Source organism: Branchiostoma belcheri, unplaced genomic scaffold (assembly GCF_001625305.1).
Source record: "Branchiostoma belcheri isolate BF01 breed outbred unplaced genomic scaffold, Haploidv18h27 scaffold71, whole genome shotgun sequence".
Lineage (NCBI taxonomy): Eukaryota > Metazoa > Chordata > Leptocardii > Amphioxiformes > Branchiostomatidae > Branchiostoma > Branchiostoma belcheri.
The window spans coordinates 715,719-731,551 of NW_017804365.1; the positions used below are offsets into that span (position 1 = coordinate 715,719).

Here is a 15,833-nt window from a genome sequence, read left to right on the forward strand (position 1 = left end):
TTGCAGGCCCTCTTAAAGGCATCCAATGAAATTTTAGGGTAGCAAAACTGGATTTTCAAAGGTCATTCTTTTATTTTTAGGAATGTACATGTAGGCATGTGGACTCCCCCTAACCCTCACCATGGAACAAAGGAGTCACATATTGGCTATACATGTAGTAGTGCACTATTTCGATGTTGCGTATATGATGTCAGTACCTTTTTTCCTTAGAATTTTCAAATTAAAGGCATCCAATGAAATTTCAGGGTGACAAAACTGGATTTTCAAAGTCAATATTTAATTTTTTAGTCATTCTTTTATTGAATCAACCTGATCCCATATATAGCACACTGATATCTCAGTTATCTGTGAGGCAAAGTGTTGCTGACACTAGTGACAGAAAATTCTTGCTTGCCTTGTATTGTAACTGTAAGGCGAGTTTTGGCTTTTTATGGGTGGTACCCCACAAGTAGATTGTTTTGGGGCTATTCTAAACATTTACACTAATGCTCAAAGTTTAAGTATGGGAAAATGGGCTAAGAAATGGCAGTAAATGTCTATCGCGTTAGATGCTAACATCAGAAGTTTTCCAAGGTCAGAGTTTGATTTTCACGCCCCCCTCCCCCTCCTACATAACATACTACCACACACTTCTATATGTCATCACCATCTTTGGAGTGGCACACATTGGCTTGCCAAGTGTCCCTGTATCGTTTTTCACTGTTTTGTGCATGAGATAATGTCTAAAATGTCTGCACAGACAGATCAGTTTATGAGCTGATAATGAACTTGGATATAAGCTCATCATAATTCTGACTCATATGTAAGAAATTGTTTTTTATTGTCATATCTTACCTTTGAGTTCAGGTTCTATACAGCCCTCTAGAAAAAGTATGATCTGATTGTATGTTGTTGACATATGACATGTCAAGGCAGGCCGATTTACACACAGAAACAATTTGACATGTACATGATGTAGTTTTCGCAGGGTTTTCGTAGCCTCTACCAGGCCTTTCTCTGGGAATACGGATCCTAGAATTCGGCGAAAAGGAGAGTAAAATTGGCCAGGGGAGTGTGGCCATGGAAGGTTGTTTCTTTCTCTCCGAAACCAGTCAAAACCCCAAGGCAACCAAACTCTCCTAGCAAAAATTCTCCTATATATAGCCAGCTTAGTTAGTCTGGTACTGTGGTAGAGACTAGGGTTTTTTCGTAATCTCGTATTCGTACACAGTTTTGGTATAGCCAGGTCTTTACCAGCATGTAAAAATCGCTTGTAGAATTCGCATTGATGTATCCCATGTGTTCTCTGTTGTGTCTGTGTGTGGGTGTGTGACACTCTCTGTGAGTCCAGCTTTGTTTGGAGTTACCTGTGGGAGTCTGGTGCCCTAGTCAGGCTCCAGTAGTGACCCAGGCAGGCAGGCAAAGGGTCAAAAAGGTCTCTCAGACCCTGTTAGAACTGGCAGAGAATGTCCATAGATTAGTGTCAGGTAGCTCCTACCTCTCTGAATAGACCACAGCCTTGAAAAGGCCCTAAACACAAAAGGGAAGTAACGGCACAAAAAGCCCCTAACTCATTTATTTTGTCGGGAGTTATCAGTGACGTACACACATTTCCTGTAGGTCAGGCCGCTGTATTGATACGCGTAAACTGATTTCAGAATTTTAATAGCGTTTAATGTCCTCCTTTATTTGGAGAGACTATGGAAGGAAAATTGGTCTTCAGGACAGCAAGAAAAGTCTTGGAGCTGTGGAGAGCTGCAGTATTTGTCTAGCTGATTAGGAGCTGGGAAAAGCTTTTCGGTAACAACAGGTACAGGTGAACAAAAAAAGTCTCCGCGGCTAATCCCGTCACTCTGAAGGGTTTACGGCCCACTTTATCAACGGGTGACGCAGGGTGCTTTTATCGACTGTTTGCCCGTCCTGTTTTCCTTTCATTACGACGCGCATTTTTCCACAGCAGGTTCCCGAGCAGCTCAAATATTTGCCGACAAACGTGGCGGGCGGCGCCCTGCCATAACAACAAAATCCCCGCCGCGGTTATTTCTCGCACGAGAGTGCCCTTCTACGCATTCTCACCACCCCCTACTGAAGAGGGGGGTCGGACAATGCTCGCACGTACTCACGGCGAGTTGTTGGCTGCAAAGCCGGTGGTAACACCGAAGGTCAATGTGACGCTCAAACTTTTACAACAGGGAAGGGTCACGGGGAGGGTATATGGGCCGCGTTCTGTGCAAACAAAAGTGTTTGGCAGCACCTGAGCAAAACACGGCCAAAGGTCTGCGAGCACTACAACTTGTATACAAACGGGGAAGCGACGGCACCGTGTCGTATCCAACTGTCCTCTTTTTTATGACATTTTGAAAACAATGATTGCAAGTGCCACATGGTTAAGAAATTGTGAGTTAATTGCTGGCTGATAGATCTGTAATGGACGTACCGTGGGGCTACGATACGTTCTGGAGTGTTCTACGCTCAGTACAAACATAAGGCGAGAAATACTGTCCAACAGTCACGTAGCCAGACCACATGGTAAGGGTGTTCCCTGGTGTAAAACACTTAAAAGGTCATAAAAGAACAGAGGAGCCGTGTAGAATGGATTGTATTTTTGGATGTTGATTGTAACATAATACCCAGCAGGAGCAAGGTTTATCCTAAACACAACGCCATAGCTTTCTGGCACTCCACGCTAATGGTTTCCTTATATCCGCGGTTTTGCGTAAAAGGCACCTGAAAAGCCAGATACAGTTTCAGTGATGTACTTCTATTGCACATGTAAAGCAGTCATTGATAGGTTTAATTCTGCAATACCATACTGTAAATCGCTTTATATTCGTGGCACTTTTTTTTCCGTGTTGGTCGCGAATTTATCATTGCCGCGAACAAGTAATTCACCGACTTTCTTTCTTATGTACCTGCCGCCACCGTGAACATATAGTGCCGCAATCATGACCATTTTTCTCAGACCGTGAACTTTTTGCTACCGCAAACATTAAGCGATTTACTCTATAATCCAAATCAGGGAAAAGGGTTTGTTGGTTAGGCCACACCTATTTAATTTGTTGGTTCTCGGATTTTTTCAGAAAAAATATGAAGCGACAGGGCGAAAAAAAGTAAAAATAAAAAGAGGTGTAGGCATCCTTTTATAGCCCCAAATGCTTCGACAGGAGCCATCAAGTCAACACAAAGGGCTGGGTTAAAATATAAACAATGAGTTTTGAACTTTTAATCAAACACTGCATTCATAGATGGAAAAACTGTAAGATTTAGGAAGAAAAGGACTTTCCTCAACTGTTGGGGGCAAAATATGAGCATATTTGAGCTGATTCAGAAGCAGAATCTTTTTTTTTTCAAATCAGAAAAAAATGAAGAGGCAAATCCAAGAACCAACAGATTAAATTGGCATGGCCTTACAATTGCCATTTTGTGTGAATTGCATGTAACCATTTTGAGTCCTCTTTTGTACTAAATTGTAGCCCCCGATTAGCTAGTTGTACTGGTTTGTTGTAGAGTTCAAAAGGTGTTGTCCTCCTTGTGCCTCAACCATGAAGAAATAGAGATACCGGCCCGTCTGGTTACCTGGTTACGGATGTTCCCGGTGAATAGACCAGGTGTACGGTAACTAGGCAGGTAGATAACCTCCCTTATCTGGTATCCTCTCACCTGAGGAAAGGAGATAGCCATTTGTGGACAGTCATTCGACCACTCAACAAGGGAAATTTGTGGGAACCGCAGAATCACTAAGTACAGACGCAGGTTACAAAGAAGTCTTTCTGCTTGCAATGAACATTGTTTCGTAGTTGTTTGTTAGGAAGCACAAATTGTAAACGTATATATTGAATTATAGGAATTGGTGGTCGTTAGGCCACACCAATTTAATTTGTTGGTTCTCGGATTTTTTCATAAAAAATATGAAGCGACAGGGCTAGAAAAAAAACAGGTCTAGCAGGGCTCGAACTTAACGATGTCCCGATGTCCCCTGGCCACTAAAATTTCGGCCGGGACAACTGAAAAATCACTTTGGGACATTTTTGGGCCACTGGAAAAATAACGAACATTCACAATCAGAATGTCAGCCGTTCATACGTTTGTCAGGCGCGCAACCCATTTTTGGGCCTCACCAAAAGCCGCCGAATTCGATACACTCAGCTGAGCAGCGCGTGTGGCACCCGTGTACGCTTGTGGCCACTATTTTGTCGCCCCGCCCATCGCCTTTGATCTATTGCAGCCCGCCGCCTTGGCGCCACTTTCCCACGCCAGTTCCCAGACATTCTATCCATGTAAACAACATTCAACCAATCACAGCTTGCATCCAATCAAGGCATCTGCCATATATGGCGAACTGTAACTGTTTAATGTTCGGATATTTCCGGAGATGCTCGGGAGATCAGCTGACAATGCCAAATATAGTGAACCGGCAAAGCTCGGGAATGTACGGTGTCTTTCGGTAAACTTCGCCTAGTTTCCCGCGAAATGACGAATGGAATGCCGAAAACAGCCGAAATCAGAAAATTTGAGAGTCATGGCCGGCATGGCACAGAGGAAAATTTCCTCTTTTTTCTCCTCGCCGCGAGCGGCCCCGGAGTCGAATGCAGTCAATGCTGTCGATCCTCAAAGACGTTCAGGATCATCTCAGTCTGACGGCGTGGTTTCAACAACTGAGTGTCAGCCTCCAGATCGTACGGCCGGTACGAAAGAGGGATGCGCCGACGGAAGGGGGGAGGGGGGCTTGAAATGTAAAACATTTAAACATGTAAATATTTGTGAATTGTAATACATGCAGTATAATATAGTACTGCAGTGTGCAGCATGCAGTATGCACACTTTACAGGGGCCACTTACTGTAGCCTACACATAACAAGTGGAAGGAAAGAAAATGGAAAGAAAGTTTGAAAAGAACTTTGGCTTGTCTTTGTTACATTTGTCGGCACAATAAACCAGCCAAGACAAGTTTCAATTTGAGTTGATTTTGTGTTTATTTCAATTGACAATTAGCTTACACAGCAATACTGTTCTCTGACTCAGCTTTATTGTTGTTGTAATACATACTTCCTGAAAACCAGTTTGGGACAGTCAATCCTCACTTTGGGACAGTTGGAATTTATTTTTGGGACAGTTCTGGGACAGTAGGGAAAAAAGTTAAGTTCGAGCCCTGGTCTAGGCATCCTTACATAGCCCCAAATGCTATAAATTATAGTATAATAGGAGCCATTAAGTCAACACAAAAGGCTGGGCTGATATTCAAACAATGAATTTTTAACTTTTGATCAAACCACTGCATTCAGATAGATGGAAAAACTATAGGAACTAGGAAGAAAAGGACTTTCCTCAACTGTTGGGGGCAAAATATGAGCATTTTTAAGTTGACTCAGAACCAGAATCTTGTTTTTTCACTGATTAATAGAATCTGTACTTCAACAGATATTTAACTTATCAAAAACTTATATTTGGCTTGATAATAGAAATTTTTGAACAATCCATATAATAAGCAAAAATAAGGCCACACCAATTTAATTTGTTGGTTCTCTTCATTTTTTCCTGATTTGCAAAAAAAAAAAATTTTCAGAATCAACTGCAAAATGCACATATTTTGCCCTGAACAGTTGAAAACAGTCCTTTTCTTCCTAGTCGTTACAGTTATTCCATCTTTCAATGCAGTGGTATCATTAGAAGTTCAAAATTCATTGTTTAAATTTTGAACCAGCCTTTTGTGTTGACTTCATACCTCCTATCGTAGCATTTGGGGCTATAATAGGATGCCTAGATCTGTTTTTATTTTTATTTTTTTTCGCCCTGTCGCTTCATATTTTTCCTGAAAAAATCCGAGAACCAACAAATTAAATTGGTGTGGCCTAATAACTCTTATAAATGAGTACTTTAGCTCCTGTTCACTGACGAAAAGTCATGGATGCTACTTGAAAGTTCTAACAGTTCTCAAAATCTATCCAGTTGCTTGACTTGAGTTACTGTTTTCTTGCCTATCTCATTACCTGGATGTCAAACCTTCATTGACGCATGTTACTAAATACATTTAACATGTCAGAAGGTCATCTCAACAAGGGTGAACTATGGAATTGGCTTTTAAGTAATAGACTAATGTATGATTTGAACAAGCCCACTTATATTGCTCTGGTCATGAACCCTTTTAACGGTCATAGCAAACAGGAAATGACATCATCCAATAAATCATGCCTAAGAATACAACTTACGTGTACAGAACGCATTAATGTTCATCAAAAATGGTTTACTTTGAGTTAGGTATTCTTAGGCCACACCAATTTAATTTGTTGATTCTCGGATATTTTCAGAAAAAATATGAAGCGACAGGGCGAGAAAAAAAACAGATCTAGGCATCCTATTATAGTCACAAATGCAACGATAGGAGCCATGAAGTCAACACAAAAGGCTGCGTTAATATCTAAACAATGAATTTTGAACTTTTAATCAAACCACTGCATTGATAGATGGAAAAAGTATAACAAGTAGGAAGAAAAGGACTTATCTCAACTGTTGGGAGCAAAATATGAGCATTTTTTAGATGATTCAGAACCAGAATTTTTTTTTTGCAAATCAGAAAAATTGAAGAGGCAAATCTGAGAACCAACAAATTAAATGTCTAGCCTTAGAATGACATAATGGAAACTAACTTTGCTGTAAATTTGAAAGGAACACTCAGTGACTCTATTTTTAGTGGAAATCACGGCGGGTGAATTCTTAGTTGTTACTCTGGGAAGGAAGCTATTATGTGTAATTAGCACATATTACATGCATGGACGTCCTGCATGTCATTGATGTCATAGTGCTACGTACATAGTGAAGTGGGGCCTAGGAAAATAAATGTTGTGTTTCCCGTTTCAGTTCTGAAAAAATTAGGGTCGGTAGGTAGGGATTATCTTTTTTCTTTTTCCTTTTTTTAAAAGACTTCTACGATTTCTAGTGATCCAACTTATACCAAGAAGAATGAACTTCTAAGACTTGCTTTAACAATACACTAAGTTTAACAAAGTAAAACTTGCATGAGGACACTTATATTTTCAATGTCAATGTTAGAAAAAGGATTGTACAATTTGTTTCATCACTCAGATGTCAGATCATGGAGCAAGAAAAGGTCGATCAGCCTGAAAAATTTATGTCCCTTGCAGAGGTCCACCAAAAAAATAAGGCCAGGGTCTGTAGTTTTTTCTTTAGGGTCGGTCGGGAAACAGGAAACACAACATTTTTTTCCTAGGCCTGGATGTCCTGCATGGCATTGATGTCATAGTGCTACATGTATGTACACAGTGAAGTGACGTTGTTGCTCTATTCAATTTTGCCTCATGACGTACGCACAGGCACAGGGATGAGTTGTACCCTGCAAGAGACTTCCTGTATATTGTTCTTGTACATGTAACTCTGCTTTAAATTTGTTGTGTTTGCATATGATTGATGACTTAAAACCTAGCATTTTGTATAACAATTAAAATTCTGTTGAGGTGTCAACTGTATAAGTGGATGGGAGGATGGATGGATAGAAATGTATGCATAGATCAGGATGGTAGATGGATAGATGGATGGATGGATGGATAGAATACAAACAATTGAAATTATACATAGATAGACAGACACATTAAAGAAAGACAGATAAAAAGATGGATGGATATAGAAATTAACTTTATTGAGTCATAATTATGGCTTGAATATTAATATAGCTACTTGTATACAATGTAAGTAGTATACGAGCCAAATGAAGGAGGTCAGATCTGAAAAAGGCAAATTGAAAAAGAGTGGTCAATTTTTAAACATGCCAGGTGCAGGTATGTACTAGAAGTGGAACAAAAATGTTTTTCGATCCCTCTAGATACAATGTACCGGTATTGTCAAAGTCACTGTTTGTTAGAAAGTTGTGTGTCATACGAACAATAATTTAGTTACACAGTAAAACAACTAACGAATTCTTCAAATAATCCTGACTGGGAGTTTGTTTAGCTCTTCTCTGTTTGAAGTTGGTTGGAACGTTATTGGAACAAACACGGACAGGAAACAGCAACAAAAGACAGAGTTGTGTACAAACATGCTTACTACAATCCTCATGACGTGATCTTCAATGACCCATGTTGTCTTCCAGATGTTTCAAATACCTGTGGAAAGTCTAAGACTTTGTTTAACCATTGGATAGTCAGATGTATATGTATTTGTGTACAGACATGCCTTTCCTGACTCCGGTTTATAAAATATCCTATACTGTAAATCGCAATTTTTTGGCGGGGCTTTTGAATTTGCATTTTTTTTCCAGTCACTTCTGTATCATTACCGTGAACAAATAATTCGCCAACTTTCTTTTTGCTGCACTTTTCTTCATCTTTCTCCATGTCCATTTTTCTCAGACTGCGAACTTTTGCTAGCAAGAACATAACGTGATTTACAGTATATAGCTTTCGTACTCATACTCATAGTGCCTGAGAAAAAAAATGTTTCCAGGTTTCCCAAACTAAACCTATGAAAAACGGTCGGCCTATGGTAAGCCCATGAAATTTTCAATCCAACATCTGCATTTCAAAACCCTGTGAAACTTTATTTCATGCATTTTCAGTACCTATAGACATGTGAACATTTTGCTTCTTTAGCCTACTACATGTACTAGTGCTTGAGGTACATACAATGAGAAAATGACAGAAGCCAATAATTTCATACTGTATCAATGCACGACCAGTGATAATTCACAAGAACGATCCCAAGGCTAAAGCGTGGTATCAAGAAAATTTAAAGACCACTTGATTACTTGGTGTAAATATTTCAGCAGGACCTTGAACCTAAGATTTATCTCTCTTCGAGCGAGTGTGTGTGTGTGAAACCTGACGTGTTTACAAAACTATCTGTGGAGAAACAGCACTAGTGACCGGCATGTTAACGGTTCGTAAGTCGATTGTCTGTGTTAAGGCGACTACAGAGACCAACAGTCAATAGACAGGATATCCTGGTCTATCTCGAACACACCTGGTGTGACAATACGTGTAAAAAAAAAACACTCAACCATCTGTGACAGGAGTGATACAAGAGGTAAACCATCAAACTAAATCAGGGCAAGCCACTTTTGTTTTGTTTTAGTGATAAGGCAATGTTGATTTAATTACTGTGTCCTCCTATGCGACCCCTCATGATTTTCTAATAGTAATAATGCTACCCTACATGGCATTTTCAAATGACACCTTCTAGATCTGTATGCAAAGGGCAAGCAAAAGGCTACAGTGCCTCTCCTTTGTCAGAACTGACAGGTGATGACAGTTGCACTTTTATCAAGATCTCTGTACACCTGGGGCTGAGATAGATAAAGCCAGTACCATCACGCTTCGCTATAAACAAATACTGTTACCTGGTATATCCTAGTGTACCGGCGTACCTCAGGCCATGTTGATTTCATTATATGGATGACATCCTCTGGGAACCCCAAAACTGATGCGAGCGTGCAAATAAAAAAAAAGTTTGGTCAAAAAAAGTTTTGTTGCACTGTTTCCTGGCTACGTATAGTGATAAATTTAGTAGGGCTAGCAGTGCTTAATAGTAAATTCAGGCAAGCCTGCAATGCTTCAAGGTACATTTGTGAATTGACTACTGTAGTTCCTATGAAAGGTCTTGGGAACGATCTCGTTGGTTGTTCCATTGTATTTATGGGGTGTCGGACTAAACTAGGCTGCAAGCACATAATTTAGATAGCTCCCAAGGCTACTAGAAGAAGGCATGCAGATATCGTTACATGCTTTTCTCTGATCAACTCTAATTACTTGTAGATAAGAGCTCTCTGAGCAGTAGAGAGAGATATATTTGGTGCAGACAAGTTATTTATATGGTTTCGGATGTGCAAATAGAAATGACATCCAACGAAAACCATAAAAATCTAAGTTCCAGCCGACATACTATCCGAGACTAGTACTATTGTGTATTGCTTGAAAGGTGAAGAAAGGCATATCAAATTGATGTGTTATTTTGGCTTGCGAGATCTGATCAGGGGCAGCCACAGATACACTTGTGGCATCTGAATTATGCAGATCAGGAGTAAATCACAGTCAGGTGTTGATTTATGTCTTAATCTGTATCAGGATCAAGAGCCTACTGTAGCCTCTGGTGCCAGAGTATACAACTTGCAATTTTACGGAATACAGTGCCATTTTACGGAATACAATACAATTTTACGGAATACAGTGCAATTTTACGGAATACAATACAATTTTACGGAATACAGTGCAATTTTATGGAATACAGTGCAATTTTACTAGTATTGAGTTCAATTTTACTAGTATAATGGTACTAGTATACCACTTGCAATTTTACTCGTAAAATTGCACTATATATACTAATACGATTGCACTGTAATTCCATAGAATTGCACTGTATACTAATTTTAAATTGCACCGTTTTCCGTAAAATTGCACTGTATACTAATACAATTTTTTACTGTATTCCATAAAATTGCACAGTACAGTATTACAATAATAAAATTGCACTGTATACTCTGGTGGCACCCCTGTTCAGAGGCAGCTGGAAAGAGTAGAAATTGGCCAGATAGACAGATAACATGTCAGGGGAGTTAGTCCCTTAAAAGTAGTACACTTCGAGAGTGGTTTAGCTCTACTCCTTTAGTGGACCAACTCCCTTGGCATTTTATCTGTCTACTTGCCCAATTTCTACTCTTTCCAGCCGCTTCTGAAGCCTGGTAGAGGCTACCAAGAACCTAAATCATTGTCAGAGACTCCTGCAGTTAAAGATATGACAATAGTTCCAGCCCTTGGTACAAAAACGGGCACTTCATTTTGAGAGGAATGCTATATGTACAAGAGGGCACGATGTTGTAGACGGCATTTTTGACATACTGATCGAGCCGCTTTCCTCTAAAGTAATATTCCTTGCACTCAGCCATGTGAAAATGCATCCCCCACTTGCAATTTGGAGTATCCCCCTGACCAAAAGAAATGCCACCGATAACTCCCATAGCCCCAGCATACTTCAACACACTTTCCCAGATGGCGACTGACCTACTGGAAATGAAAGTGCCCTCCCCATATCTTTTTACCACTAGACTCTTATGTTATCTTATAGGCCTGTGTAATATAGACCTATCACTTTTGATGTTGGAGTTGCTTAGAACCATGATTAGGTACCATATATGATTTCCATGTAATTTTAGGACGACAAAACAAAAAATATTTTGGATTTATAGGAAATTTGTCTTATATATGTATTGGCATGTATGCCATGTAAGTAGTTGCCATTGAATTTGAGCACATTTTTGTCATCATTTCATACTTGAAGCATTTGAGATAGCCCGAAATCAAGCTACGTGAGGAGTCTCTTTATTTATGGGTACCACCGATAAATAGCCTATGACACAAAATGATCAGCCGTTTTTCGTCTGCGAAATTTTTGCCTTATAATAAGTTATATATATTACATGTTCTATTAACTAAAATATGGGATTTGGTTTAACTCACAATGCTACTGTAATAAACTAAAATAACTGGAAAATTGACTTCGAAAATCCAGTTTTCCTTTCCTGGGTACCTTTAATGCAATTAAGGAATTGAGAAGAGTTGTGGGTAAATAAAATAACAATTCTTGTGGTACATGTATGCCCTGTAGACATTAGTTCTTGTCAGTATTTGGTACGGTTGATTGACCGTGGTAATGCCATCAGCGCCCGTTAAGCGCACCGAAAAATGTCAACCATGAAGGTGATTGAAGAATAAACTTGGTCAGCTACATGTATGCCGTATTGGCGTTGTCACCAAGTTGATCGCATTTTAGCTTTCCTAAAACAAATTTGTGTGACACGTTATAGGATAAATTTGAGGTGATAAAAATTGTTGACCCAGTAGTTACCCCACATAACTTGCAAGCATACCTGAAGTTCCACAAAACTTTAATACAACTCTTCCTCTATTTCTAGTCAGAAGCCAATGACATTGGCACAGTGTATATATAGATTGTTTGATGGGTTAGATAGAAAGAATTCTTTTGATACTGGGACAAAATTGGGTTCAGGTTTTGAAGCCATAAAATGTACATGATACAAATTACAGTCTTGTACCTTGCGACAACCACGAAATTGCAAACTGAAATTACAGAATCTGATATAGAATGAAACTCAGTCTCTATGTAGCCAAGACAAAGTCAGGAAAGATGTCAAGCAAATGTCTTTTTAGGCAGAATTATGAATTTCAGGGTGGCAAAACTGGATTTTCAAGGTCAATTTTCTAGTCTTTCTTTCTATTTTGTTGAATCAATCCTATCCCATAGAGACTGAAATCTGGGAGGCAAAAATGCGATGTCACTGACGAAAAATGGTATTTTGTTTGCTATCATAGTTTGTAATAGCTTTTTATTGGTGGTACCAAAAAGAAAGGGACCTAAATTGTGTAGCTTGTTTTGGGGCTAGTTCAAATGCTTCAACTTTTCAAGTATGAAATGATGATGAAAATGTGCTAAAAAAGGCAGCAAATGTCAGATTTCCTCATCCAGAATATTTTGATTTTTCCGCCCTGAAATTGCATTGGAATTTGGATGCTTTTAAGTCAAAAACTATGTCATAGTCAGAAATCTATTTACATTTTCAGTGCTAAATTGTTTGAATGGCAGGGTATTAGATAACATACAGGTACCAAAAACAACTGTCACAGAGTTCCCTCAGGCAGAGAAACAAATTTCATGCCTACTTACACAAAGAGCCCTGCCTTCACACCACTTGTGCAGGGGCAGCAATGCAGAAAATTTTATAAATCTTACACAGGTGGTATTTTAATTTTGTTGCACTAAAAGCCTGTGGTGACGGTAAATTTAACTAACATTCTTTTGCGCTGTAGACTCACAGTTGTACCAAGTGTAGCAAGTTGCTTGGAATGAAAGTTAACATAGCATAAAACCACCAGTCAATCTTATGTAGCTGAATTTGTCAGACATTTTATCAGAATGTAATTCTTTCAGTTAGGTAACTTAGCTAATACTGTCAGCAGTTAAATGATGGAAATCATCCTTTTAGTCAAGCTACATGTAATTTTTGTGGCATATTGGACGTTTCATCCAAAAGAGAAATGGCAAGATCGCAACTAGTGAAGACAATATTGCACAGATGTGATCGTGATGCTTTTGATTTGAATGTACCCAAAACAATATCAGGGCATTGACTAGTGATGCATACCGGTTCACTGGACTTGGATCCGGACTTGTAAGAATGTTTAGGTTCAAGTCCAAAAAAAACCTAAAAGTCAAGAACCGAGTCTGGACTTATTACCATAAAAGACCATTTCACATACCCCTTTTCTTTCCAAATCACCTAAAACCTTCCGTAGATTGTAAAATCTTTGCTGCAAAATGAAGAAAACATTGCCATCGGGCATTGTCAAGTACCGGCCTCCATGTTATGTGGCCAAAGTTTCACCCAGACAATATTACAAGGTTGCCAACATGCAATTGTGTATGCCATGGGTTTACATGTAGGTCCTGACTTACAAGTCCGGAACTGAACCTAAACCTCTGGACTTGAATCCGGACCTGAAGCTAAAATTGGGTTTAGGTATGCATCACTAGCATTGACCCTATAAATATTATGAATGTTTCATACTTGGAAGTTTGAAACAGCACAAAAACAAGCCCCAAGACGATGAATAAGTGACTAGACTATTGACTTTGACTTTCGTTCTCATTCTCAAGCCCCAAAACTGCTTCAGGTACCTTATAATTATATGAGATACAGAACTGATTAAGCTATGGGTTGGTGTACACCATGTATATTTTAGACTAACTTAGTCTAGCATAAAATGTTGGCACAGCTTTTTTTAATTATCATGGATATAATATTACAAACAAGAAGCACAGTGTGTACAATGTATGTGTGCTGTTACATGTTTAAGTGTAACTCAAAGCAGAAATTATTTACCAGTACCTTGTAACTGTTGTACTATGTGTATTGACCCCCAATTTGTATCAGCTAAGAAGGTGACAGGTCAACAGTTATGGAGATTTGCCACTGTTGACTACTTGTCTGCAGCCCAGAGGTCATTGATCTGTTTAGTAATCAATCCATTATTTATTGTTCTATTACAGGAGGTTCTTCAGCAGCTGATTGTGATGAAACTTCCTGACATCATTGCTATTGGCAAGGAGCCTGAAGGAGGTAGGGCCAGTTCTTGATATTGGATTCACAGCTGTATAAGGGCCTAGCAGTGTACAAAATACTTTTTTGAACCAGATTGCCCAGTGCCCAGTGGGCAACCTATGGCAAAAATTAGGTTGCCCATCAGAATTTATTACTATAAGTTACTACGTTCCTCAAATCAAGTAATGTTACATACATAATCCTTCAACGATATTTCCAACAGCCTTTAGTTAACTGATACTAGCAATAGCCATTAATACCTAACATTAAAAAGCATCTGCCAGATACAGTGCTGCAAGCCAAGTGGGCATGATTGGGGGGGGGGGTTCTTAAAATTCAGGTAGGTTGCCCCAAGTAAAATTTGGCAACCAGGTACTTTGCATGCTGCCTAGGAAAGAAAATGTTGTGTTTCTTGTTTCCCAACCAACTCTAGAAAAAAAATGCTGACCCTAGACTTTTTTTTGTGCGTGGACCCCTGCATGGGACATAAATTTTTCAATCTGATTGACCTTTTCTAGCTCCATGATCTGTCACCTGAGTGATGACATTGAAAATAAGAAGAGTGTCCTCATTCAAGTTTTACTATCAAATTGTTAATTATACTGTATTGCAAGTTGGATTACTACAGATTGCTGAAGTCTAAAAAAAAGAAAGAAAAAAAAAGATAATCCCTACCTACCAATACCAACACTATTTTTTTAGGACTGAAACAGGAAACACAACATTTTTTTATGCCAAGGGCAATATTGCGGTAGTTACTTCCTAGTATGGAAGTATTGTTTTGTGTCTGTTTGTATAGAGAAAGTTGCTTGATAGCACATGGGTGAGAAAGATTGACAGGTAGAACAACAGGTCAGAAGGTTAGACACAGGAAATGCGGTGAACTTGAAGGTCACAAAAGTTTGAAATCTCTCATTCCCCATAGCAACCTGTTAGTAATGATTGAACTTTGTGGTACAAAATCATTACTAGTACATGTATGACTCTGAGACATAAAAATCTCCTTGTGTAAAATTGTCTATAAAGTGTGACATCCTTGTCAACTTACAAAGATTTACTGATTGAAAAAAGAGTTAGTCAATACAATGAATGCTCAACCAACATTTCAAAGAATTAGCGTTACTGTGTCATGTTTTTGTCTTTTGTTTGTATTGGATGATTCCATGTTCCACCCTTTTTTCTCACAGAACAATGCATCCATGAGTTGAGGAAGATACTGCTTTTAGTGCTGGGCTGTGCAGTACAGGTAGGATTAGACAGTCTACTACCCTGTGTAAATAAACAAGACGATTAGGAATGCTTTTTCTTTGCCAGGTGTTTGAAATTTTGAATAAGAAAGGTTTCAATCCATTTGACCACTGGGGTTAGGCTTCACGAATTTCATCAGTTGGTTCTTGAATTCGTCCGCTTAATTTTTTCCTGTCTTCCAAAAAAAATAGAAGAATATTCAGGTTCTGGAAAAACTCAAAAATGCTCATAGTTTGATCCAAACAGTTGAAAAAAGTCCTTGTCTTCCTAGTAATGTTACAGTTTACCATCTATCAATGCAGTAGTTTGATTAAAACTAAAAGTTCAAAATTCAAAACCCAAAGAATAGTTGTATACATGGTTGTATGTCAGAATACTGTTAGAAACAGCAACATGCATGCTCTGTGTACTTTTTGTCTTGCTTTTATTTTTGATAGAGGATAAAATGTTCTTTATGTCACCGAGGGGGTTTTAAGTCCTTTTTTTG

At 38.9% G+C, this 15,833-nt stretch overlaps 1 protein-coding gene across 13 annotated transcripts in view; it reads left to right on the forward strand.

The window, feature by feature from the left end:
• LOC109484945 (girdin-like) overlaps positions 1 to 15,833 on the forward strand; it is a 72,595-nt gene that overhangs the window by 19,410 nt on the left and 37,352 nt on the right. For all 13 annotated transcript variants that reach the window (XM_019788307.1, XM_019788310.1, XM_019788305.1 and 10 more), the window contains exons 4-5: positions 14,047 to 14,116; positions 15,286 to 15,344. In XM_019788307.1, the coding sequence (XP_019643866.1) occupies positions 14,047 to 14,116; positions 15,286 to 15,344 (129 nt within the window). The remainder of the gene's footprint in view (positions 1 to 14,046; positions 14,117 to 15,285; positions 15,345 to 15,833) is intronic.